Raw genomic sequence first — 27,056 nt, 5'->3', positions numbered from 1 at the left:
TGCCTGTTTCATATTGGAGGCTAGAACGGAGGAAGTCAGTCAGAATGGAATTGTTTGTTTTCGTCATTCGAATCACTGAAGTAAATTGCTCGCGTTTTTATGCAAATGTGTTAGCCCGTTGTGCTTAAAAGTTGAGCACGCGACGTAGCAAAAAACATCGATACAACCACTTCTTATAAACCTTTCCGCACACAGGGGCCTTGTAAATGTTCTTGGCTTGTCATGCACGTCGCTTCATAAGCACATTACGTACCGGTGACCGTGATATTGGTCTGTTTATAAATCGAAGCCGTTGTCTGGTTTTATAAAATAATAGTGAACCAACGTTTATGAGATTCTGTTTGCCTGTTTGAGGAAGATTAGCCGATTAGCTTCCGTTCGTGTAATTTTAATCATTGAACGAGAGAATGAGATATGAGTTCATCCATCAATACCCTGCGATAAGTTCGAGGAAAACAAACACAAGCTGATATTGACCGAACTGAAGCGCCAAAAACATTTTTATTTCAGTGTCGTTCATTAATATTCTTGGTATCCTTCTGCGATAAATGTGCTGACTCGGGAGAAGATTTCAAAATGTCATGTAAAAACTCGAAGTTTGTACGTCGTATCTTTTGACGCTAAGCACATCACTCCCGGCCGAAAAAGGGACCCTGGGGTCTGAATGCCAACCATTTTTTTAGATTCACTTATGGAAGTTTTGATTTGACCAGTGTTTCTCCACGTCATGGTCATTGCCAGGCCTAACGCATTTTTGCAGTTCAAGCCGCAAATCAGCTTTTGGATTGAGACAAAATTCGTTGTTATACTTACAATTTTTGGGCGTATTGTGTCAACATTTGGATAACATTCCCGTCAATTTAATGTAAGTTATTTTCTGACTCCCAGACAAACCGAAGATGACGGACTTTTGATGAGTCTAAGCACAACTAATATTTGAATTGGAGTTCCAAAACAGTTTTGAAAGACAGACAAGTTCTGCTTGTTAAAGAACCCGCAATAACTGCACAAAGGCCAAATGGTCAAAGTAAAATGTTGTCACTGGGTGAATAAGAACTGAAATGATACGTGATTGAACGTCATCATCTTTGTATTTACTGAACGCATATACAAGTTCGATCATATTTGCCTCAAGCGGTACTTAATGGTGTCAACAGGTTATCGCCCATTAAAAGCTGAAAAGTATCACTTAAGGTTTTGTTCAAGAAATTATAAACTCCGACTTCCCGGCAACACTATCAAACCGGCCCCCGAGACAAAGCGGCAATAAGAATTTTACCGACCTTAAAACTGTCGGAAACTTTTGTGAACTGGGCGACTCAGGTCCGCAGGAATGTTGCGGCAAACATTTGGCAAAGTGGAGGACCAAGTCTAAACAAATAAGCTGACTGATAAGCTGACCTCCTTATACTGAGCTTGTACGCATTGTACATGTAGAAAGCCAATAGGCCTTATCACGGTTTTCGACGCCATCTTGACGGGTAGTATTCAAAGCGGTCAGAAATTATAGTGTTTGTATGGAAATCCGATGGCAAAGAACTTTTTCAAAAATTGAATTTTACACAATTTGGGAATCGCAACTTTGCAGTGTATATGGTTTGTGTTGCCAGGTATTAATCTGTTATTTAGACAACCTCGTAGTCGACCCGTGTACTGGGAAAATAGATTTTAAAATGATAAACATTGGGTGGGCGTATGTTATGATTGGCTTGCGTTGAATACTCCGGCTTCATAAAAATTAGTTCTTGTGGTTTTTCCCTTAGTCAAAACAGTTGGTAAAACACAAAAGTTCCAAAGGCAGTAAAAAACACTTTGTTCGCAGTTTGAAAAATGCAAGCCAAGAAGCTAGTATCGCACCTAGCTAAGTCACTAAAAACGGGGGCAGTCGCAATTTTTGCTGTGATTTGAGCCTCAAGACATCTTGTCAATTTCATGATCAATTATGTTAGCTTATGTTGTCTACAAATGAGGTTTAAAACAAAACCTTGAGTTTAAAACGCAATTATTAGGAAGATAAAAATAAACTGAACATTCAAAACAATTTCCTGATTAAATTCAACGTATAAAAGGAAACTCATAATAAACGATGGTTTGTGTTCTCCGGTGTTCGCTGATCTGTTATTGAGATGATCTCGTTGCAGTCGACGTTGCACTGGGATAGTAGATTTTAAAATGATAACCAGTGATACAGCTCACATGAATTCACAGTCAAAGGTTAAACCCGTTATCGCCCATCTGTGGCTTATAAAACTCACTAACTTTACTAATGTCCTCCCCAAACTGAAAAGGGGTTAGTTTAAAGTCACACGCATTGACCTGGCATGATTTAGCTATAACGCTTAGCTTTGAAATATGAGAAATTTTGGTAAAAGGCTTATCATTTCAAGAGCGGAAACGGCATTCTCCTGTAAACAGCCGACTAGAAAGAGATAATTAAATCTGGTTTAGATTAATTCAATACAAACCAAGCGGTCCTGAAGGCCGGTTAACACAGTACAGTCAAGACACTACGATCTCATAGTCTCTTCGTACAGTGGAATGCCGAATTCTCGAATCCTCGATTTTTCGAGCCTCGAACCAAACGTTGTTTCCTTCCTCTCAGTCGAACACGGTAATTTTCCCTCCGATTCCTCGAACTGCCTGATTTTTCAAACTTCTCTTCGTTTCCCTTGGAGATTTGATTCCACTTTACTTGCATAAGATAAGCTGGCTCTTGAGGAAACACAAAAAAAGCAAATTATTTCTGCTAAATAGCACCCTTTTAAGGAGACGCAATGAAGGCGACACTGGTTGTTAGGGAGCTTAAGCAAATCCCGACGGCAACGGCAACGGCAACGGCAACCGAGAACGCCACCAAACAAAAGAGTTGATGAGCAGAACAATGGTTGTGCACGTGCGTTATAAGTCTTTGTACATTTCTATGCCATCCTCTGCAAAACAGCAACGTAAAATGATTAAGTTCTGCGTATTTTACAGAACGCGAACGACGACGGTTAACTTTTCGCATTTTCATCTGGAATTGACCTCTGGCGTTACATATTTAGCTTGAGAAAGTTCCGAGACCAACAGGCGCACTGGAAGGATCTTGACAACTGCGAAATTCGAAGATAAAATATAATAATAATCATCGTCGTCGTCATCCTCGGCGTCGCCGTCACCATTGCTTAAGTTTCCTATTGAATTGAAGCCTTTTCATGAAAGCAAACGTACTATTGAATGCTATGAACACGTGCTTAGACAAGTGCTGGGCAAAGTTGATAGATTAGTTGCTAAGGGTAAATGTCGTAAATTTGTTTTTTCGTTCTCAACACTGATAAACACATTCACGCGCAGGGCTGCAGGGATAAATGCTCAGAGGGCACGGAGGCTGATAACAAGGCAATTATCTTAACTTGAAATAAGATGGACTCAAATCGAGTCAAGCCTTTTTAAAATTAAGGCCATCTTGGAGTGTCCCAAGTGACAAGTGCTGATCAATGGTCACCAGTTTAAAACACAGCATTATTGTCAATTGTCTCAACTCGTCTGATAACTAGACTAAATGGATCGCAAATTGAAGGAAATGGAACGAGATAACTTACACTTTTTAACTGCAGTGGTTAAATTGAGACGTTTGGATGTTTAAAATTGGTCTAGTAGGAATTGAAGCTTTGTTGAGTTGTAATCCAGAAATATAAAGCAAAAGTGCCACAACAAAACAGTGAGATTAAAGTCATAACATTATTGACTTTGTCATTCCTTTGTAAATATTGCGACAGCAAAACAATGGGATTGAAAATATAACATTATTGACTTTATACTCAGAGTCGTCATTGCTGTAAACGCTCAGTTATTTACACAGCTTATCCTATTTTATTTGCATTAGTGATTCGTCCTTGGAAGTAAATAGTTCGTTGTTGACATATACGGTTTGAGCTAGCATCTAGCAGTTGGCGTTTGACTGGTCAACGCTGAACACGCTACGACTCTGCGGTAAGTTTGAAAAATCCAACCGAGCGGTACTACCGCTCAGTTATATTGCAATTCCTTTTAAATTTGTCTAGAACAGTAGATCCTTTAGTGAACCTATATGATCGCTAAGCACTGTGTCAGCTGATTAGTACTGTTTGGAAAATACTGAAAAAACAAATGGCTTTAAATTTGTCAAACGATACTTATAATATAATGTTGCCATCAGAGTATTGAGAAAGTTAAATGTCTTAGTTAATTCAACAGCGGTGATTGTTTTCTCAACTTTATCATGTTTAACATTAGGTTTTCAAAGCGACAGGAGGCTATGCCAGTAAAATTACTGCGACGGCCAGCTTTCGGTTCCAGTTTATGGAAACTTCTCTTAGTTGTAAAAATCATGGTTCATTACAAAGCGGGGATTACTTCAAGTTTACGCCAATATTTGTCATATGAATACCTATACGTTTAGAGATGTTTAATAATCACGCACTAGTCTAGAAGCAGGCTCACCTTGGAGTCACACGCGCAAGTGGCGAAGAGCGAGCCGATGATTAGAAGCGACTACGAGTCCGCGTAGACCTGCTCCTTAAACGTGAGCTTGTTTTAAGGCTAAATGATGAAGAAAGGCGATCTCATTTCGATTTCATTTCTGTTAACTTTTCGGGAAGTTTATTTTACAACAAGGATTTTAATGCTGCATAGTGAAGGCATTCCTTATCATCTTGCTCCGATTAGGATCGTGGCAGGGTTTCGATAAATAAACCAAATAATAATAGGTCATGAATGCTTTGATTACATGTAGAGAGAACAAATAATGTGAGCACGGTGTTGATGAATCCCATAAAGCAAAGGTAATCACGCACATCGGACTGCTTTTCAAGTTATGTGTGCCGTGAAAATAAAATGCCCTGAGGCAGCTGTCTAATAACGCTCATAGCAGGCTTTCTGAGAGATGCTTGCTGTTTAATTTTGGGCCACCCTCGAGTCACAAAACATTGATGAATGATCTTAAAAAGGTGCTAATCGGTTTTAAACGGTAACTTAAGGCTGATCATCAGTTTAGTTAAAAATCAACTCTTTGCGTTTAATTTGAGTTTGTTTTCACGACAACTAATTATTTTGCCAATAGGCCGCGCACCCCTTCGCTCGTCGACTGCTAAGATATATCGACGTCTGTAGATGACAAGATGCCAAAATGAACAATTATCCATGTCATCCAAGGCCGGCGGATGACATGGATAATGACAATAATAAAGTACTCACAGATAGTGGACAAATTGACTCCAAATTGAATCCATGAAGCAGAACTGCTACTCTAAGAGATATTGCTTAGAAGATACATCTTTCATTATCTAGAGCCCTCATAAAGCATAAAGATCACCACAAATTTTGTTGAAAGCTTATATCAATTTTCAACCAGCCCGACGGCATTGGCTATATTTAAGGTAAGTCTGGCAGTCAATTTTATTATCGAATTCCGATATTTTGAACCTCCAAGAGAAACGAAAATTTGATTTAAAAAATTGGAAAGTTCGAGAAATCGGAGGTAAAATTACAGTGTTCCACTAACAGAGGGAAACGACTCTTTGTTCGAGCTATCGGGAGGTTCGAAAAAATGAGGTTTGAGAATGGCTATAGAGATCCTTTTAAAATCAATGACCTATGCTACGAGTAATTCAGACCGTTTTCTTTGTGCACGGAACCATTTTGAAACAGCACTTATAGATGATGGGTTTCATGATTCAGTTAGCACTGAAGAAGTGCAAAATATTCTTTACTGAGGACCTTTAGACATTATTGGTTTCCTTAATGCCTGTTTCAAATCGGACGCTAGAACGACAGAAGTCATCAATGGAAATGTTTCTTTTCGTCATTCGAATGACAGAAGTGGATTGCGCGCTTTTTTTATGGAAATGTGTTAGCCCGTGGTGCTTAAAAGTTGCGCACGCCACGTAGCAAAAAAACATTGATACAACTACTTCTTAACCTTTTGCACACAGAAGGCCTTGTAGATGTTCTTGGCTTTTTATGCACGTCGCCTCATAAGCACGTTACCGGTGACCGTGATATTGGTCTGTTCATGAATCGAAGCCGCTGTCTGGTTTTGTAAATAATAGTGAACCAACATGTAGAAGCTTCTGTTTACCTGTTTGCGGACGATTAACCGATTAGCTTCGTGTAATTTGAATTATTGAATGAGAAAATGAGATATGGGTTCACCCATCGATATCCTGCGATAGGATGATGTTAGGGGGAAAAAAATCACAAGCTAATATTGACCGAAGTTAAGTGCCAAAAACATTTTTATTTCAGTGTCCTTTATTAATATTCATGGTATCTTTCTGCGATAAATGTGTTGAATCGGGAGAAGCAGCTTTGAAAGACAGACCAGTTCAGGTTGTCAAAGAACCCGCAATAACTGCATAACGGCCACATGGACAAACAAAAATATTGTCACTGGGTGAATAAGAACTGAAATGGTACGTGTTTGAACGTCATTATCTTTGTATTAACGCAGATTAATAACGTTTTAAATCCACGTTATTGCCGCGCTACAAGTTCGATCTTTTTTGCCTGAAGCGGTACTTAAGGTGTCGACAGGTTATCGCCCATTAAAAGCTCAAAAGTTTCACTAAAACTGTTGTTCAAAAGGTATAAACCCCGACTTCTCGGCGACACTATCAAACCAGCCCCCGAAACAAAGCGGCAATATAAAAATGTTACCTTAAAACTGTTGGAAACTTTTGTGAAAGGCGACTCAGGTCCGTTAGACTATGAATATTCGGTTTTTGTTCCTGAAATCCTCCGCGCGCGGAACTCAGTTGATTTTATGCAAATTAGGGAAAGAAACGAGGTGGGAGCGGCTTCGCCGCTTGGTGCTCGATCGCTCTAGGAAACGAAAGGAAAACGCTAGGAAAAGAAAGAGACTGCTCGCAGTCTACCGGTCCGTGGGAGTGTTAAGACAAACATTTGGCAAAGTGGAGAACCAAGTCTAAACAAATAAGCTGACTGATAAGCTGACCTCTTTATACTGAGCTTGTATACATTGTATACGTAGAAAGCCAATAAGCCTTATCACGGTTTTCGATGCCATTTTGACGGGTAGGCAAAGCGGTCAGAAATTACAGTGTTTGTATGGAAATCCGATGGCAAAGAACTTTTTCAAAAATTGAATTTCACACAATTTGGGAATCGCAACTTTGCAGTGTATATGGTTGGTGTTGTCAGGTATTAATCTGTTACTTAGACGATCTCGTAGTTGACCTTGTACTGGAATAATAGATTTTAAAATGATTAACATTGTGTTGGCGTATGTTACGGATTGCCTTGCGTTGAGTACACTGCCTTGATAAAAATTACTTCTTGTGGTTTTTCCCTCAGTCAAAACAGTCGCTAAAACCAAGAGAAAAAACACAAAAGTTCCAAAGGCAGGAAAAACACTTTGTACGAAGTTGCAAGCCACGGAACCAGTATCACGCCTAAGTCGCCAAAAACGGGAGACAGTCGCAAATTGTGCTGTGATTTGAGCCTCAAGACATCTTGTCAATTTCAGTTATGTTAGCTTATGTTGTATACATATAAGGTTAAAAAAAAAAACCTGAGTTTAAAACGCAATTAGCGGGAAGATACTAATAAACTGAACATTCAAAACAATTTCCTGATTAGATTCAGCGTATAAAAGGAAACTCATAATGAACGATGGTTTGTGTTTTGCGGTCATGTTTGCTGATCTGTTATTGAGATGATCTCGTTGCAGTCGACGTTGCACTGGGATAGTAGATTTTAAAATGATAAACCATGATTCAATTATAAGCCTGGTGGTTTCTTGAGGTCACCTCGCCAAACATTGAAATATTTATAAATTACAAGAGATCGATTATCAAAGTAATCTCTTGTAAATAATTAATATATTGGGTAAAAAGGCAAATAAACAGAATCTTGAATCTTGATACAGCTCCCATGAATTTATCGTCAAGGGTTAAACGGGTTATCACCCATCTGTGGCTTAAAAACTCACTATAAAGTTTAGTTATGTCCTCCCCAAACAAAAAGGATTATTTTAATGTCACGAGCATTGACCTGGCATGATTTAGCTACAACGCCTAGCTTTGAAATATGAGGAATCTTGGTAAAAGACTTAGGAAAGGCTATCTTTAAAATGACGAACGGGAAATCGAGGAATGGAAAGGGGAACGGGGAACGGGGAACGGGGAACGGGGAACGGGGAACGGGGAACGGGGAACGGGGAACGGGGAACGGGGAACGGGGAACGGGGAACGGGGAACGGGGAACGGGGAATCTTTAAAATGGGGAATCTTTAAAAGCAGGAATCTTTAAAACGGGGAATCTTTAAAAGCGGGAATCTTTAAAATGGGGAATCTTTAAGAGCGGGAATCTTTAAAATGGGGAATCTTTAAAATGGGGAATCTTTAAAATGGGGAATCTTTAAAATGGGGAATCTTTAAAATGGGGAATCTTTAAAATGGGGAATCTTTAAAATGGGGAATCTTTAAAATGGGGAATTTTTAAAAGCGGGAATCTTTAAAATGGGGAATCTTTTTTAAGCGGGAATCTTTGAAAGCGGGTGATTTCTTGTCAACCACTGTTTCGACTTTCCGTCCTTGTTCCTGGTTTTTGTGATAAAAACGGCTCCAAACGACCCTTCCCCTATCACATCTTATTCGTCGAGATCATTCCACTTAAACTGTGGAAGACCTTCAAAGCGACCGATTCTTTCTTCTTTAAAGTGAATGCAATGGGCACTTTGAAATTGTCTTCGCATGACTGCATGGCGTAGAAAGAGGTGTCATTATAAGCACACAATGACGGATTATACGCGAAATTCGCCACCACATCGTTCGGGCATCGAGCATCGAATTACTTTATTGCTGGTTTTCAGTGTCACGCCGTTCAAAATAAATCAAAATCAAAATCAAAACAGTTCAAATGATAAAGTCCAGAATCTTGAAGAGAAAGAAGGTAAATATGCAAAGACTTTCGCCAAGATTCAGGTCACAGCAATGTTTCTTACGCAAGATATGCGGAGAATTTTTTTACCCAAATTTATAGAGATTTTGATGGAGACGCCATGCTGGCGCCCATCCAGATGGCGGCCGGAACTCAGGAACTCAAAAACATTTTACAAATAATACTTTTCTAATACATGAACTGTTCAGATGGCCAAATTCCCCGAAATAAGTCACTCTTTTAACCACTGAACATGACAGCTTTCTTGCCCGTCATGTAAATGCCGCGTCACGCAAAAGCTTAGAAATTCAAGCGTAGTCTATTACAAAACGAAGAACCCACTTGGAGCGAAAATATATATGAATATTAGTTTTCAGCTGCTCTTACACATCATGAAAATAAAATCTCAGGATGATTAATAGTTTTGTAGTTTGAATTTTAGCGACGTCATGTGAATACCAGATCGTTAAGTCGTAAGTCCTTCCATTAGCACATGATAAGGCTGCGACAAATATCCATCGCTGCGAAACTCAATTTAAAAACGTCACAGTCCGGAGCTAAGATAAATCCGGGCGGTTCGATTCTTTGGTCGGTCTAGCGGATCTCAAAGAGTGAGAATCGAGATTTGAACCGCTCCACTATCCCGCTAAACCGATGTGCTTTAATAGCGTGCAATATAATTACAATGAATAAATTCCACAACTGCCTCTGTACCTGTTGAGCTGATACATGTGACAGAATAAATAGCTTTCGGTTGGAAACTGAGAGATTCTCGTTCACTTTTCGGTAAAGATTAACGCTATTAAATATTCCCCATTTTAAAGATTCCCGCTGTTAAAGATTCCCCATTTTAAAGATTCCCGATTTTAAAGATTCCCCATTTTAAAGATTCCCGCTTTTAAAGATTCCCCATTTTAAAGATTCCCGCTTTTAAAGATTCCCCATTTTAAAGATTCCCGCTTTTAAAGATTCCCCATTTTAAAGATTCCCGCTTTTAAAGATTCCCCATTTTAAAGATTCCCGCTTTTAAAGATTCCCCATTTTAAAGATTCTCGCTTTTAAAGATTCCCCGTTTTAAAGATTCCCGCTTTTAAAGATTCCCCATTTTAAAGATTCCCCGTTCTCCGTTCCCCGTTCCCCATTCCTGTTCCCCATTCCTATTCCCCGATTTCCCGTTCCTCGTTTTAAAGATAGCCCTTAGGAAACGACATTCTAGTATAAACAGTCGACTAGAAGGAGATAATTAAATCTGGTTTAGATTAATTCAATGTAAACCAAGCGGTCCTGAAAGCCGGTAAACACTGTACAGTCAAGAGACTGAGTACGACCTCGTAGTCTCTTGGTATAGTGGAATGTCGAATTATCGAATCCTCGATTTTTCGAACCTCGAACCAAAGGTTTTTTCCCTCCTGTCAGTCGAACACTGTAATTTTCTCCCCGCTTCCTCGAACTACCTGAGTTTTCAAACTGCTCTTTGTCTCCCTTGGAGATTTGATTCCACTTTACTTGCATAAGATAAGCTGGCTCTTGAGCTAACAGAAAAAAAGGCAAATTATTTCTGCTCAATAGCACCCTTTCAAGGAGACGCAACAAAAGCGCCACTAGTTGTTAATTTGCAGCCTTTTGGAAAGCAAACTTATTATTGAATGCTATAAACACGTACTTAATGCTGGGCAAAGTTGATAGAGCAGTTTCTGAGGGTAAATGTTTCGTTCCCAACACTGATAAACACACACCGCGCTGCAAGGATGAATGCGCAGAGGGCACGCAGGTCACTTACATGGCAATTATCTGAAATAAAATGGAATCAAATCGAATTTGAAGTGAAAGACGGATCAAGCCTTTTTAAAATTAAGACTACCTTGAAGTGTCCCAACTGACAGGTGGTGATTAAATAAGACGTTTGGATGTTTATAATTGGTTTAGTAGGAAGCTTTGTTGAGTTGTACCCCGGAAGTATAAAGCAAACGTGTGACACCAAAACAATAGGATTGACGATATAAGATTATTGACTTGACACTTGTCCTATTTTATTTGCATTAGTGATTCGCCGCCTTTGATATTCATTGGTTTGTGGTTGACATACATACAGCTTGAGCTAGCATCTAGCAGTTGGTGTTTGGCTGGTCAACGTTGAACACGATACGACTCTAAGGTAAGCTTGGAAATTCCAACCGAGAGGTATTAGCCGGTCAGTTAAGTTGTTATTCCTTTTTAAATATGTCTAGCACAGCAAATCCTTTAGTGATCGCTAAGAACTGTGTCAGTTGATTAGGCTGTGAAAAACAAATAGCTTTAAATTTGTCAAACAATACTTACAATATAATGTTGCCATGAGAGTAATGAGAAAGTTAAATGTCTTGGTTCAACAGCGGTAATATTTTCTCAACTATATCATGTTTAGTAAAATTACCGCAACGGCCAGCTTTCGGTTTCAGTTTATGGAAACTTCGTTATGAATCATTACAAAGCGGGGATTACTTCAAGTTTACGCAAATATTTGTGATATGTATACCTATACGTTTAGAGATGTTTAATAATCACGCCCTAGTCTTTGAACAGTTTCACCTTGGGGTCACGCGCGCGGGCGGCGAAGAGCGAAACGGTGACTGGAAGCGGGTACGAGTCCGCGTAGACCTGCCGCTCCCCAAACGTGAGCTTGTTTTCAGGCTAAATTATCGAGAAGGCGACTTAATTTCGATTTTATTTCGGTAATGTTTCCGGGAAGTTTATTTTATAAAGAGGATAGTGAAGGCCTTCCTTATCATCTTGCTCCAATTTGGATCGTTGCAGTGTGGTTATAAATAAACCAAATAATATAGGTCATGTATGCTCTGTTTACACGTAGAGAGCTCAAACAATGTAAACACGGCGTTGATGCATCCTAAGTAAAGGTAATCACGCACATCGGAATGCTTTTAGATGTGCCGTGAAAAAAGGTGCCCTGAGGAAACTGTCTAATTAATCATAGTAGGGTTTCTAAAAGATGCTTGTTGTTTAATTTTGGGCCACCCTCGAGTCACAAAAGATTGATGAATGATCTTAACAAGGTGCTAATAGGTTAAAACTGTAACTTGAAGTTTATCATCAGTTTAGCTGAGAATTAACTCTTTGCGTTTAATTTGAGTTTGTTTACACGGTAACTAATCATTTTGAAATAGGGCGCGTACAATATCATTCCTTTGCTCGCCGACTGCTAAGATATATCGACGCCTGTAGATGACAAGATACCAAAATAAACAATTATCTTGCAATGCTTAATTATCCATGTCATCCAAAGCGTATGACATGGATAATGATTATGATAAAAGCACTCACAGACAGTGGACAAATTGACTCCAAATTGAATCCATGAACTGCCACTCGAGGAGATATGAATTGCTTAGAAGATACATCTTTTATTATCTAGAGCCCTCATAAGGATCACCACAAAGTTTGTTGCGGAAAGCTTATATTAATTTTTAACCAGCGCGACGACATTGGTAAGTTTGGTTCGAAAAATCGGATAGTTCGACAAAACAGGGATAAATTTAAATTACAGTTCATTTTGAAACAGCATTTATAGATGATGTCAGATGCTCGGTTTCATGATTCAGTTTGCACTGGAGAAGAGCAAAATATTCTTTAGGAACTTAAGGTATTATTTATTGGCTTCCTTAATGCCTGGTTCAAATCGGAGGCTGGAACGGTAGAAGTCAGTATAAATGGAAATGTTTGTTTTCGTCATTCGAAACACAGAAGTGGACTGCTCGCGTTTTTATGCAAATGTGTATTCACTGGGTGAATAACAACTGAAATAATACGTGATTGAACGTCACTATCTTTGTAGATTAATAACGTTTTAAATCCACTTTATTGCCGCGTTACAAGCTCGATCGATCTTGTTAAGAAGACAGTTCCGAAGTGGCGTGACGCGCGAATAGCGCGCACGCGCACGCGCACGGACACATTTTGAATTTAAGTTACGCGTACGTTAGTTGCGCTTACGAATTTAAGTTGCGTGGACGTTTATCGGCAGAGTTTTAGACAGTTTCCAGTGAGCAGTTGTTGTGCCTTTTAGAGAGTTTTGTGCCGTTTAGAGTTTACGGTTTTACCGATTTTGAAGTGTTTTGGTCGAGTACCGTTTCCGTTTACCGCTCACGAACAGATCTTATTTGTCTGAAGCGGTACTTAACGGGTGTCTAAAGATTATCGCCCATTAAAAGCTAAAAAGTATCACTATTTTATCTTGAATCATTCGTAAACATGAGACATCGAGAGCTCCGCAAGGCGTCGCACTAGTTTGCTGGAGAGATAGGTAGACGACAATAGAAACAAATCGTTTGGGATAAGTGGCCACAAATGTGACGAGTTTAATTGAAACTAAGGTTACAAACAAAGATTAAAATCTCTTCAGGAAAGGTGGGGTTAAAACTTTCGCCACCACTAAAAACGAAAGTAAAATACTACATAAGATATGTTGACAGTCTGCAGGTCGGTAACCGGGGAGGTGGAGGGAAAAAGAACAAATTCGTCTGAACGCTAAAAAGCAGAAAAGTTTTTCTTGCGATGATGGCAATAGTAGAAAGGGGCCGCGTGTAAGAGATAATCAACCTTTTGTACTTAACTTTGACACGCGCCCATTTTTCATTGGACAGGAGACTTCCATTGTTACCAGATTAGAGCACAACCCGCAAACTGATAAGAAATAAAAAATGCCTCGCTATAAAATAACATTATGCTTTCGGTTATTGGCATAATGTTTATTTATTGTTCAAGAAATTATAAACTCCGACTTACTGGCGACACTATCAAACCGGCCTCCGAAACAAAGCGGCAATAAGAATGTTACCTTAAAACTGTCGGAAACTTTTGTGACAGGCGACTCAGGTCCGCGGGAATGTTGCGCAAACATCTGGCAAAGTGGAGGACTTTTTGTCTTCGTCAGTCGACGGAATCAGTATTCTTTGCTCTGTCAAGAAGGGTTCTGGCCACTGAGCGCTTGTGTTGCAAAGGGTGGTGAGAGTTGAAATGGAGATACTTGTCGGTATGGGTTGCTTTTCAGTAAACACTGGTTTTAATTGATCCATCAGTATTTCTAGTTGTCTTCATGTCGAGGAATGCGATGGATCTATCACTCCCTTCTTCGACTGTGAATTTGATGTGCTGGTTGATTGAGTTAAGATATGAGTGAAATTCAGTAAGATGCTCACGGGCGAGGCAAACATGGCTATCGTCGACATATCTGTACGAAAACAAAAAGTCCGAAGTACAACACGTGGTGGACGCACTCAAAACCAATGGTTACACGGACCAATTCTTAAAAAGCTGCCAAAGAACCAAACCACCTAAAGCATTAAATCAGCCCCAAAATAATCAGCCACAAAACCACAGAGGCTTTGTTACTCTGCCATATTTTCAAGGAATCTCTGAAAAAATTGCAAGAACCTTTAATAGGACAATTCGACGTAAATGTTGCTCATAAACCCGTCAAGACGGTTGGTTTGATCCTGAAGAAACCGAAGGACAAATTCGATCAAGACCTGTCAACTGGTGTCGTGTATAAAATCAATTGTAAAAACTGTCAAAAACTTCGCATCGGTCAAACATCCAGAGCACTGAGATCCAGAACAAAAGAACACAAAAGAGCCGTCCTCACGTGACAAGAACTCTCTTTTGGCGCAACATTGTATGAAAAACAACCACGAATTTGATTTTAATAATGTCAAGGTCATAGACCGCTGTGCCTTGTGGTCGCGTAGATTGTTCTTGGAAGCGTGGCATTCCATTCGCGAACCGAACTCAATTAATGACCACGCACATATTCCAGACATTTACAAAATGCTAAATTAATCCCTAGCGAGTTCCTCACATTCTTATAAACATCTCATTAACATTTAGACGCCGTTAACATTCATTTCATCACTGAAGAAGGCTATAGTATTTTAGCCGAAACGTCTATTTTAAGATTTTTAAGTCAGTGACAACAACTTTTAAGATTTTATTACTATGCCTGACTACAACTACAGTATTTTTATACTTGAATAAAGTTGCATGCTAAAAACAACCTTTGATTGTCACCCAGTACTAGCTGAAAGGAAAAGTGCTCCATTACACTGCAATCAGGGGTAGGAATTGTCCACACGCCAACTAAATCAATATTTTCCTACATCGTAATTCAATATAGATGCTGTTTCGACAATTTTATTCTGTAAATAAATTGAGTATTCAGAACAGATATACTGTAAACTTCCGAAAGTAACGAGGGTCGTTACTTTCGGAATTAGCAGCCTTTGAACCTCGTTTAGTTTTCGAGGGGTCGTTACTTTCGGGGAGCAAAAAAAGTTCTATAAAACTGATACAACTGAGCTCTTTTAACGAAATTCGTAAAAACAGTTCATAAAACATGAGGTACAATTCATCGTTCAATTGAATCTATGATGCTGCCAGATGGGTGGGCTCGTAATGTCTAGACCGTGTTGTCAGTGGTTTGCAAGAAAGCAAGTCAGAAAGCGTTAACAGTTCCTTTGCTATGTCATGCAGTCTGCTGAAACAATATCTCAGTGCCTTCCTTTTAATATTCTCCTGTTGAAAAAGGTATAGTTCCCTATGATACGTTCCTGTTACTTGACGGGTGTTGTTTTCACACTGCGCAACATTAGCTGACAAAAAAATACTTGACATTTCACAACGCTTCGCGGGTGGCATAAACCGGATACCTTCCCTTGTTGACATACTTTATTTCGCGGACTGGACTGGACTGGACTAAACTTGCGAAACGCGAGCTGGTAAAACGCGGACTAGTAAAACGCGGACTAGTAAGACGTAGACTAGTAAAACGCAGACTTGCAAAACGCGGACTAGTAAAACGCAGACTTGTAAAACGCGCACATGTAAAACGCGCACTTGTAAAACGAGGGCAAAGAAGTCTCAACCGACAAAATGTGTATACTTTCAATGAACGGAATCACTGATGGAAAAGAAGGTTGTCCTTGGAATAAAAGATCAGTTTCAGCCGGGAAAAGGTTTATGAACATACAATTAAAGGCTTGTTAACTTATTTCAGTAATATGAGGGTATAAAATGGACAGGAAAAAAGCTAGGAACTGCTACATCCGTACACTGATCCCAAAAAGGATAAAATTAGCCATTGCTACAACGGGTAAGTCATAAACTCACTGGGGTGGTCCTCTGGTTAACAGAAACTAGACGCTCTAAGAGCGTTTACCCGGGCTTCGTACCACAGTATCAAATCGTACTTTACGAAATCGTGTATTGGACACAGTAAAAACAAATTAAAGAATCAGGATATTTCAGCACAAGAGTTCCGCTTAGATATTTATTATTCAAGTTGCTTCGTTGAGTATCCTCCTAATCGAATCGCAAATTGTGTATTTAAACCATTTTGGTTCAAGAATGAAAGGCAGCTGTTCTACGCATTTATGGAAAACTTGTTTGTAAAGAATTTTCCAAGTCTTTTTACAACTTATGGCGATGACATTGTACATGCTAGCAGAAATTGTACTGGTCGGGGCGATCCGAGTAAATTGTACAGCTGAGCATCTTTGTCGTGCTGCGATCTTAAACCCTTTTCAAGAGTCATATCTTCTTTGGAGAGCGAATAGATAAACTCCTTCGCGTAAACAAGTCCTACGACAAGGCGCAAATTGCATTGCACTTAATTTGCATAAACTTTCAAATTGTGTTTTTTGCGGATAACTTCCGAGAATTTGCGACCCTTAACGCAGTTTATGAAGAAATATTTAAGCTACATATTTTTATTGAATCAAGGCAGGAGTATTTTTAAAAAGGAACTCATTTATAAGGGGAGATGCGGCATTCTGTTTTGCTATTTATTTTGGTTTGATACTCGTTTAGTTCATGTCACGCAACATGATTTTCTTTCGCAGTCAGACACAGTTTTCTAAAAGAATTGGCGATTGCTAAGACTGCTAAATATATTTGAACTACTAGTGAAATAAATTTGGCTAAACTATCGTCAACTCAGATTTTAATTAGGACTTGGCAAGAACGTTAACATAGGTTCGTCAATAATTCCGCACAATTCCCCGCACAATAGAAGTTTTAATTTTCCCACACGATTTGCCTCCAAAATCACACGTTATTTTTTTTTTCTTGCACCCTACTAGAAAGTCAACTAACTTGGAGGTAAAAAATTTAATTCAAGTTACCGAAAGTCTTATCTTTACAAATTTGGAGATCGACATATATTGCGCGGTGCAAGCCGCAGTTTTCTAAAAGAATTGGCGATTGCTAAGACTGCTAAATATATTTGAACTACTAGTGAAATAAATTTGGCTAAACTATCGTCAACTCAGATTTTAATTAGGACTTGGCAAGAACGTTAACATTGGTTCTGTACGGGTCCGCAAATGATCCCAGGACCGCAAATGATCCCGGACCGCAAATGATCCCCAAATTGGACCGCAAATGATCCCGGACCGGAAATGATCCCGACTGAAAAATAAGGAATGGCATGGATGGTGGGATGGTGTGGATAGGGGATTGGCGTACGTGAATACCAATGTTTTTATTAAAGCCATCTTATAATTGTAATGGCTTACAACTTGCTTTTTTCATACTTTCGACTAAATTTTGTTGCTAACTACGATGTTATGAATATCACCACTCAATCATCAAAACACGACTTGGCTTGCATTTCTTTGCAATTCTCAGTAAAATTATGATCAGTGTAACATACATATCCTCCTTTGTTAAACATTGATAGTTCGGTGTTATAGTTAAATCACATTTTATCAGCCATTAACGCCACTCGTTTTAAGTTTTCTAACCATGAAGCAACTATTACAGAAGATGCTCTCACCTGAGAAGACCCACAAGCCTACAACGCTTCATCACTCTGTAAAACACCTAGTGTGTAGCACTGGAAATTTGAACAAATTTATTTTATAATTTTTCCTTGGTCGTATTTTGGCTTTAATTCCGCGGAAATGTCTACTTGAGTAGTATAAGAAGCCAAAATTCCAAGCTATAGTTATGAAGTTCAGCTTCATGACCATGCAAGCAAGGCCAAGGCTTGCTCTTCGTTTTGACAATTAGCTGTTTGATAGATGTTTGATACTATCGCCACCGGGATTTCGAGAATGTTTACAAGTCTGTTTTTCTAAGACTTCTAATTCAATAGATCGTCTTCAGGAGACGTGTTTTTATCCTCATCAGGTATAAGAGGCGGTATATTTATATCTGTTTACAATTAGCGTGCTTCGTTTGGAAACCAGAGCATTTTTAATTTCAGGGTTATGCAGGTTGCGTTACACAAGGCTACGATCTAGTTTGTTGAAAAAATATATACTTATCTCATGATTTTGAGCCTTTTTAGATGTTAGAGCATTAGGAAAAGTAGTTATGTAAATGTTTGCTTGTTTAGTACTGATAATCAGTCGCCTAGAAAGCCAAAGTAAGTTCCAGATGTTTACACTATATTCCGGCTGCCATATTGGTGTACCACGGATGTATACCAACATGGCGTTTTCTTACTGGGCTCTGTAAATTTCTGGGAAACATTTACGACGAATATCTGACGTTTGGTGAAATGCCCAGGCCTAAAACTTGGAAAGTGTCTTATTTAGTTATCTTCTATATCGTACATCACAATTTCTTAGCTTTTTTCCATTGGTTGGTTTTCGATTTTTTTTTTTTTTTTTTATTGCGTGACAGTGAAAACGATCTGTAACCTTCGAAGAACAAAACAGCAACTGTGGAATATTTTTTGCAAAATGATAAAACATGTTTTTTAGTTCATAATTTTCGCACATGTTCTGACCTTCCTCTGGTATAAATCCATGCCATTCCTATTTTTTAATCGGGATCATTTGCTGTCCTATATGGGGATCATTTCCTGTCCGGGATCACTTGCGGTTCAATTTGGGGATCATTTGCGGTCCTGGGATCATTTGCGGACCCGTACAGTTCGTCGATAATTCCGCACAATTACCCGCACAATAGAAGTTTTAATTTTCCCACACGATTTGCCTCCAAAATCACACGTTATTTTTTTTTTCTTGCACCCTAAAGGTAAAAGGTAAAATCTTTATTTAGACACGGTATTTCCTTCAGGACTATACAATATTTAATTTAAATAAATCTAACTACCTAACTAATTTAATATTGTAAATAACTACTAGAATAAGAGGAATGATAAAAACCTGCTTGACAAGGAAGCCGTGTATAAAAACAAAATAAAATTTATATAAGACCACTGTCAAAATCATAGTTCTTCGACTTAGATTTAAATTGATTAAGGGAGAGCGATTGTCTAATATTCAAGGGCAGACTATTCCATAGTACAACTCCGCTGTAAGAAAGACTTCTTTTACAGTAATTAGTTTGGGGCTGTGGGATAGCAAGTGTACCATCACTATCTCTTAGCTTATAAGTCAAAGTATCGGAATGGAAGACAAAGCGTGAACAAAGATATTCCGGAACCATATTATTTACAATCTTGTACATCATTATTGATTTATTAACAAGGCGTTGACGGTCCAGTTTAACCCAGTTGACCATCCTCAACAATTCATCAGTATTACGATCATAATTTGAAAAAGTTATGACGCGTGCTGCCCGATTTTGTAATTTTTGTAACTTTTGAGAAAGAGTTTTAGAACAGGATCCCCACACCGAACTGCAGTAATCGAGATGAGGTTGGACTAATGAATTGTAAACGGAAAGTAAAGTCTTATATGGGACCGAATACCTAATACGTTTAATGGCGCTAATGCCAGAAGCAATCTTTTTGGAAAGCGCATTGATATGACACTCCCAAGTAAGATTTTCATCAATGTGTACACCTAAGGATTTAACAGTCGAGACTCGTTTTATCGGAAACTGGTTGATATTAGCAGTAGGATTCACTATAAAATTTGAAAGCCTTTGCTTGGAACCAATCAGAAGGAATTCTGTCTTTGTCATATTTAAAGTTAGTTTGTTGGCTGCAAGCCACACACGAATTCTCTCCAAATCAAGATTAATACAACTATTTATTTCATCAACGTCACTACCAGCAAAAGTAATACTAGTGTCATCGGCGTACATCCTTGGTTGGGAATGCTGGAGGCAATTAGGCAAATCATTTATATACAATAGAAATAAAAGGGGCCCAAGAATCGTTCCCTGTGGAACACCACAGCGAAGGAACATTTTGGACGATTTATTCCCGTTTACAAGACACGTTTGGGTTCGGTTTTTTAAATAAGAGCAGAACCATTGGTTTGTGGAACCCTGAATACCATAAGCTTGTAATTTTGAGAGAAGAATAGAGTGATCCACAGTATCGAAAGCCTTCTTAAGATCTAAAAATACAACGGCATTAATAAAGCCACGATCGATGTTTAAAGACCAATTATCAGTCGCTTCAATCAATGCAGTAACTGTAGAATGAAGCGAGCGAAAACCGGATTGGTGTCTACTGAGAAGATTATTTTCATTTAGGAAATGATACAACTGATCATAAATAATTCGCTCGATAACCTTGGCCACAACCGGGATAATCGAGATCGGTCGATAATTAGAAGGATCACTCCTACTTCCTGCTTTCTTAAAAAGAGGCGTGATTCTTGCATTTTTCCATTCATCAGGAAAAATACCAGTATCGATCGATTGATTGAATATCAGAAAGCCAACTAACTTGGAGGTAAGAAATTTAATTCAAGTTACCGAAAGTCTTATCTTTACAAATTTGGAGATCGACATATATTGCGCGGTGCAAGCCGAAACAAGTCGCATGTTTTTAATGAGCTACCAATCCAAAAACGTTTTCGTATTAAGCTCGTTTTTATCGCAGTATGACTTGTTTTACTGCAATGTTCTAAATAATAACAGCTGTAGCCACATGCAGGAGGGGGTTGAATAGGAGTATGCAAATCCGCCGATCCGTGCCTTTTTTCGCCAAATCCGTCGATCCGCCAATATTTTTGTTCAAATCCGACACCACGACCGCATCCGGAAACAGAAGTGTAAAAGTTCAAAGGCAAACTGGTAAATGTGAATGCCATTGTTAATTTCGCACAAATGGTAAAGAAGGCAACATGCTTGATGACTATAACACAGTACAATTCCAATGACAGTCTCACTCTTGAATTTTAATGAGCTTCGTTTGAAAAAAGAAATAATTTGAAATAACTCATTAGCATACCGACCAGGGATGAAGAGAGATCTATGATCCAAATTTCCTATAAGAACATCCAGACAGGCACGATCCGGAATCCGCGCCAAAATTCACAGCTGATCCACGATCCACTGTGTTTTCAAAATCCGCGAATCCGCTCCATTTACCGCAAAAATCCACAATACGTGCGCTTTTTAAGGCCAAATCCGTCGATCCGAAAACCTATTTACCCCCCTCATGCAGTCACTGACTGCCCATTATTTGTCAGTGTTTTCTTAGTTTGAACTCATACCGCGATCGGCTCAGTTGGTATGTCACGAGAACGTCTCGAGCTTGACCTTTGCTTACCTGGCTGGCTTTCACTGAAGCTATATAATTCGTGGACCGACCCTTTCCGAAAACGAGTATAAGGCGCGATTCTCACCAAAACCTTCTTCGCAAAACACTGCGTTCTGTCACGAAGAGCGAGCAATGTCGCGTTTCTCGTGCCCCAGTTTCCATGGTCTGTGCATGAAACTCATGGGACCATGACCCCCCTTTTGGCGACCAAAACGCTTGCATTTTATGACTCGGGCTCTCCTGCGGAAGCCCGAGTAAAAACTGGACCAGCTGAATTGTGATTCTTTGGTTCGATTTCCTGTCGGGCAATGCTGCCGTGTCCAGGGGCTCAGCTAACATTTCCACTGTCCGACGGGTACTCGGCTCTAAATTCAACCACAAACTTATAGTCTTTATATGAGAAGACCTGAATGTCTAACAAAGACCTAAATGTCAACAAAGTTCATTTTAGTTTTACTTTCCTTTCAGTACATGCACTGCACAGTTGAAAGGCACCTGCTGACTGGATACGAGAGGCCATGATCATTATTTTGATTAGAACATCCATGCTGGACCGTGGTGTTATGGAAATTATAATTATGGTAATTATAGCAGGAATGGATATTCATCCACGTGAGGATTACGATAATGCCGATGACGACCAACACCACGACGACGACGGCGACGACGACGACGACGACGACGACGACGACGATGATGACGACGATGATGACGATGATGATGACGATGATGATGACGATGATGATGATGATGACGTAGACGAAGAAAGACTTTGTAAGTACCAGTTTCACGTCAAGAATGGCGATTATTTTTGTATTCACTATGTTGTCTGTCATCATGTAAGCGGTCGCAAACTTCCCAAAGTAACGACCCTCGTTACTTTCGGAGTAGTAACCTTTGGGGCTTGTTACTTTTGGGACGTTGTTACGTTGCAATAAACAATATTGTGTGTACGTTTGGGAACTATCGGACGTCTGATGGTAGCCCTGTCCAAACGGAAAATGTTTGACGATCAAACACAATCAACTGATCAATGTTCGGTGACCATACAATTCCCGTTTGGACACCTTCTTTGGTCGTGTTTGAACGTGTTTGATAACATTTGAGGGACGACAAACATTTGGTCGAACATTGTAAAACATTTTGTTCCTTTGGACGGTGATCAAACATATTTGATATCGTTTGGCCATTCAATATAACTTCAACATCAGTTTGGTCACAAAACAATGTTTGATCGCGTTTAGTTTCCAAACATTTCCCGTTCGGACAGGACTTAAAGCTAGCGTATTTGCCCTCGAGACGTCGCTTAAATTTCTGGGGGACCAACTACTTAACAATTAGACCCGTAGCCCGCAAGGGCTACGAGTCAATAGCCCATAAGGCGAAGCCGAATGGGCTATTGACCCGTGGCCCTGGAGGGCGAAGGGTGTAACTGTTTTAGTATCACCCAACTAGTCGGACAGAAATGGTAATAATAAAGTTAGCAAATGCAAGTTGAAGAAATATTTATTTGGGAATAAAACGAAAGAAAGCGTCACGCTCGATTGCGCCAATTTCGCTACTCGAGGACTATTACTAATAGTCCCCTAGTAGCGTAGCCAATCAAAATGTAGGATATGCATTAGTCCACTAGTTGGGTGATACTAACAGGTGATAGTTCCTCGACAGCAGAAACAGCAGAAAAACGGATTTATTTTTCTTTTTTAAAATCGGAGGAAGTCATAGAGGTCTAGATCTAATGTTCAGTTAACGCCTAATTTTTTTCCTTTTGCTAAACTAAAACTGTCATTCACTGTGATCTTGTTATCTTTGAACAGTATTGGTGGAAGGAACTCCAGATAAGTTGTGAGATGGACTCATTCCTCCCGGGAGATTTGACAAATTGTGAAAAAGAAAAAAAAAGTGATTATAATCTACGGCAAAATTACAACAACAAAGTTATAAGTAAACATAACGAACGGAAGCCTTGTTTCAGAAACATTTTAATAAGCCGCGTGCATTCAAAATCTGCGACTGAACAATTCATTTCTTAATATTTTGATTATTTAAAGGATTTTGCATGTAACTTATTCAAAAAGCTCCATATGTTGGATTGAAGAATTATTTTTTCCGTCTAAGAACAGTGACGTTAAAACTTATAAAGTATTATTTCATTTTGTACGTGGCTATGCGACTGAAATTAAAATGAAAATATTGAATATTTTGATTAGAAAAGGATCTAACTCGTAACTTATATTGCCCGGATAGGATGTTTATATACTTGGAAGAGCATTTCTGCCATTAACACTAAATTAATATATGTACGTGGTTAATTTAAAAGATGTGAAGAATTTAGTAAGGTTTGTAAGCTAATAACTGAAGGTTGGAAAACCTAAGAAAATATTGTGAATGAAATGAGTCATCCATAGCTTGTACGTTGGATATGGTTCGTAAACTTTTAGTAAGAGAATATTGGAAAAAAAATTATTCATCCATAGCATGTAAGTTTGATCAGGAGCCATAATCGGGGACGACTATGGCTCCTGATTTGATATATATATTTTTTAATACGAAGACAGACGAGTTTTTACACCAGGATAAATTGTAAAGTTTGTGAAGTTCAGTTACACAGTGTTTTAGCCTTCACCCGTTTTACAATGTATATCTTAGAGAAACAGAATATTTTTAGTTTATGTTTATAAAGATATACAAATAAAAATTACAATTATATTTCCATCAGTTTGTGTGCATGTACCTTGTTGTACGACACCGCCGGTTCGGACCCGTCGCGATCCATTCGACACCAAGAAATTTTCGAACCTCATCCCGCAAATTTTGGTTGAATGTATCGCGCCCTAGGTTACTTAATTCCCGTATCATGTTTTAGCAGGAGCTATAATCGGGGACGGAGTCCGTAAGCGCGCGCTATTTCTGGTATTGGGGCTGTCCCTATGATATGGGACAATTTTTCTATTTTTAGAACAAATTGCGCCGTCGCCTGCGGCACACGCGTGTTTATGCTGCGAGGATTTTTGCGGATGTAGCGCGGGGAAATGGCGTCCGAAATTCCCGAAATGATACTTTGATACTTTTGGCCCACAACTCAATATGTTCATGTCTGTTGGAATTTTACTTCAGTATTTTTGTCGTCTGAAGCTGCTCCAGTTTGAGTGAAATAAGACAGTGTCGAATTTAGTTATGTGCCGCTTTATGATATCACTGAGCAAGTTGTGTTCAGCTGCTTCTTTTAGTGTTGTTTTGCAAGAGCTCCACATTACTCCACTCTAAGTTTCACATATGTTGAAGATTAACAGCTTTTCCAAAACACAGCGAAAAAATAGTTGGATATATTTAGATATAGCAGCGTTTCAGAACTTCAAAGTTTCCCTCCTCTTGCCACACGCTTGCGAGGATTTCGCCAGAGTCTATCTCGACCGAACAGTGAAAAAAAATAATAATTGCAAGTTTGAGTTTCGCCTGAATTGCAAGCAACGCTTGATATTTTATCAAGGCCCAATAAGTGACAATAAAGTTTATGTCTGTAGATGCTGCTGAGTTTTGTTTGTGTAAAAATCCAATAGATTGTCTGTTGTCGATGAATAAGAGCGCCCGCCGATGCGTGTTTTGTACAGTCAGTAAAACATGACAAATTGGACTTCCCTACTTTCGTGTGAAAACGTATATCGAACTAATATAATATCTCTAGTTTTTAAATACGTTTAAGGTTGATAAATGTTTGAGAACATATTAAAAGCTTAGCTGACAATATGTGAATACAGCAGAAATAATCAGCAAAATTACAATGACGCTTTCTTTAATCAACTCGAATAACGAATTGGATATTTTTTGGTTGAGTTATCAAAACTCCTTGTTTGTTTTATTTTCGCCGTGTAAAATTCCACTATGTTAAAGAAACACACATGATATTAGTAGCCGTTTGGCGTTGGTGAAAATTGCTGCAGCATCTCGGCACAAAAGACCAAGAAATAAATCTTTGTCAAGGTTTGTTGACAATTGAAAACACCGACTCGGACTTGAAAGAGCACGCGCTGCACCATGCAAATGAGCTACTGATTGCACGCGTCAGACTTTCCTTTCAAAACCTTTTGCAAACTCGCCAAATAAACAGAAACCATAAGAAACTATCTAAAACAGGGTTTGGTTATGATTAAGCATTTTTTGGGAAACTCACAAATTAACTCGATACCAGAGTAAAAAGTTCTCTTACATAACTTTTCTTCACAGAACAAACGCAAGAACTTACGCGTACAACTAGCGCGAGCAGATATTATTCATTCACAGCGCGGAAAAAAAACTCACCTTTTCCATTAGCTCAGAGCATAAAACTACATAGAAGAGTCCTGGTTCTTATTCCCTGCCTTGTTCCCTGCCATCGCTGTGAAAAATCTGCATGAGAATCTCGCAGCTCTCACCATTTGATCACTCAACGTGACAACATCCACGCGAGAGCCCCCGACACGCGCGCGGATATATGACGTCAGGATGGCGCAATTTGTTCTAAAAATAGAAAAATTGTCCCATATCATAGGTGCGCGCGGATCCCAAGACTTACGGTCTCCGTCCCCGATTATGGCTCCTGATTGTACCAAAGACTGGCTTTAATCTAATGAAACTTCACGAACGATCAGATATTGTTCATTAACCGAATTGCTGAAAAAAAGTTCTTGATTTTTTGCAGAAATCGTCTTCTTCCAAAGATTTTTTTGCTTGATAATGCTTGGGGCCACTAAACTGAAAATTGAAACACGACTTATCAATACAAATGGTGTGTCTCCGTGTACTATTAAAAGAGTATTTTGTAACGTGTCTTGAGGACGTCCGTCTCGCATTGTTGCTCCTGGCTTGTGATTGGCCCCGTCCACACCGCGCCGGAGAAATTTGAAAACGGCGTTTTACTCTGAAAACGCATCCAATATTTTCCATTCACACTACGCCGGAAAAATAATTTGAAAATGCAATAATCAGCGGTCATTTTGGATTTTTTTTTTTTAAGTAAAACTCGGGCAGGAAAATCATATAATTTTAGCGTCCGCATCGTTTTCGAAAAACACCGTTCTCAAAATGTTTTCAGTCCACACTAAATAGCAAGCCAGCGTTTTCAAATCTCTCTGGCGTAGGGGGGACGAGGTCTTTGTGTGAGTTTTAACTACCTTCTTAAACATCTAGTCACGTAGTGTTAGTAGGCCTGGACGAGAGAAATTGAGTACCGTAAATCCTCGAATTAGCGTCCCCCACCCCCCTCGAATAAGCGCCCCTTTCGAATAAGCGTCCCTCCTATCGGCCAAACTATAAAATAAGCGTCACTCCCTCGAATAAGCGTCCCCCTCCCCTCTTCCCATTTTGTGGACGAGCACTGAGACAACAAAGGATGTATAGTTTTCGTCGTGTAGTATTAGATTTGTACATCTCCTAAATTTAAAATAAGCGCCCCGGGCACTTATTCAAGGATTTACGGTATATTGTAATACAAACTCCCTAAAGTAATTATTATCAGATTACCATGTGACAGCGTGGGTAAGCTATATTTCGGCCAGCATGCACATAACCAAGCATTCTATTATTTTTCGCTTGTCGATTTCACAGAAGGACAAGATCTTCTCGAGTAAGTTTCAAGTCCCTGGAACTCAGAAATGAGGACTCTTCAGGCCGGAAATCAAATCTAAGAAGAGCAAAA

General features: G+C 39.2%; 1 protein-coding gene and 1 long non-coding RNA gene across 2 annotated transcripts in view; one reads left to right on the top strand and one right to left on the bottom strand.

The window, feature by feature from the left end:
* Positions 1 to 27,056, bottom strand: part of LOC145460456 (uncharacterized) — a 247,800-nt gene that overhangs the window by 156,107 nt on the left and 64,637 nt on the right. The gene's annotated exons all lie outside the window — the stretch shown is intronic.
* LOC145503437 (uncharacterized) lies at positions 20,667 to 23,254 on the top strand. The gene is made up of 2 exons (XM_081482900.1): positions 20,667 to 22,156; positions 23,200 to 23,254. Exons 1-2 carry the CDS (start codon positions 21,901 to 21,903, stop codon positions 23,229 to 23,231), a joined length of 288 nt encoding a protein of 95 aa, XP_081339026.1. The 5' UTR covers positions 20,667 to 21,900; the 3' UTR covers positions 23,232 to 23,254.

This window comes from Orbicella franksi, chromosome 11, assembly GCF_964199315.1.
Source record: "Orbicella franksi chromosome 11, jaOrbFran1.1, whole genome shotgun sequence".
Lineage (NCBI taxonomy): Eukaryota > Metazoa > Cnidaria > Anthozoa > Scleractinia > Merulinidae > Orbicella > Orbicella franksi.
Note: the sequence above shows the minus strand (reverse complement) of the source record. Positions and strands in the feature narration are given on the sequence as shown.

What these genes read in the sequence shown, in the direction of transcription:
- LOC145503437 (XM_081482900.1), top strand. Translation starts at nt 21,901, where the DNA reads ATGATCATTATTTTGATTAGAACATCCATGCTGGACCGTGGTGTTATG. An exon ending in CGTAGACGAAGAAAGACTTT is followed by an intron (nt 22,157 to 23,199) that starts GTAAGTACCAGT and finishes ATCTTTGAACAG; the next exon opens with TATTGGTGGAAGGAACTCCA.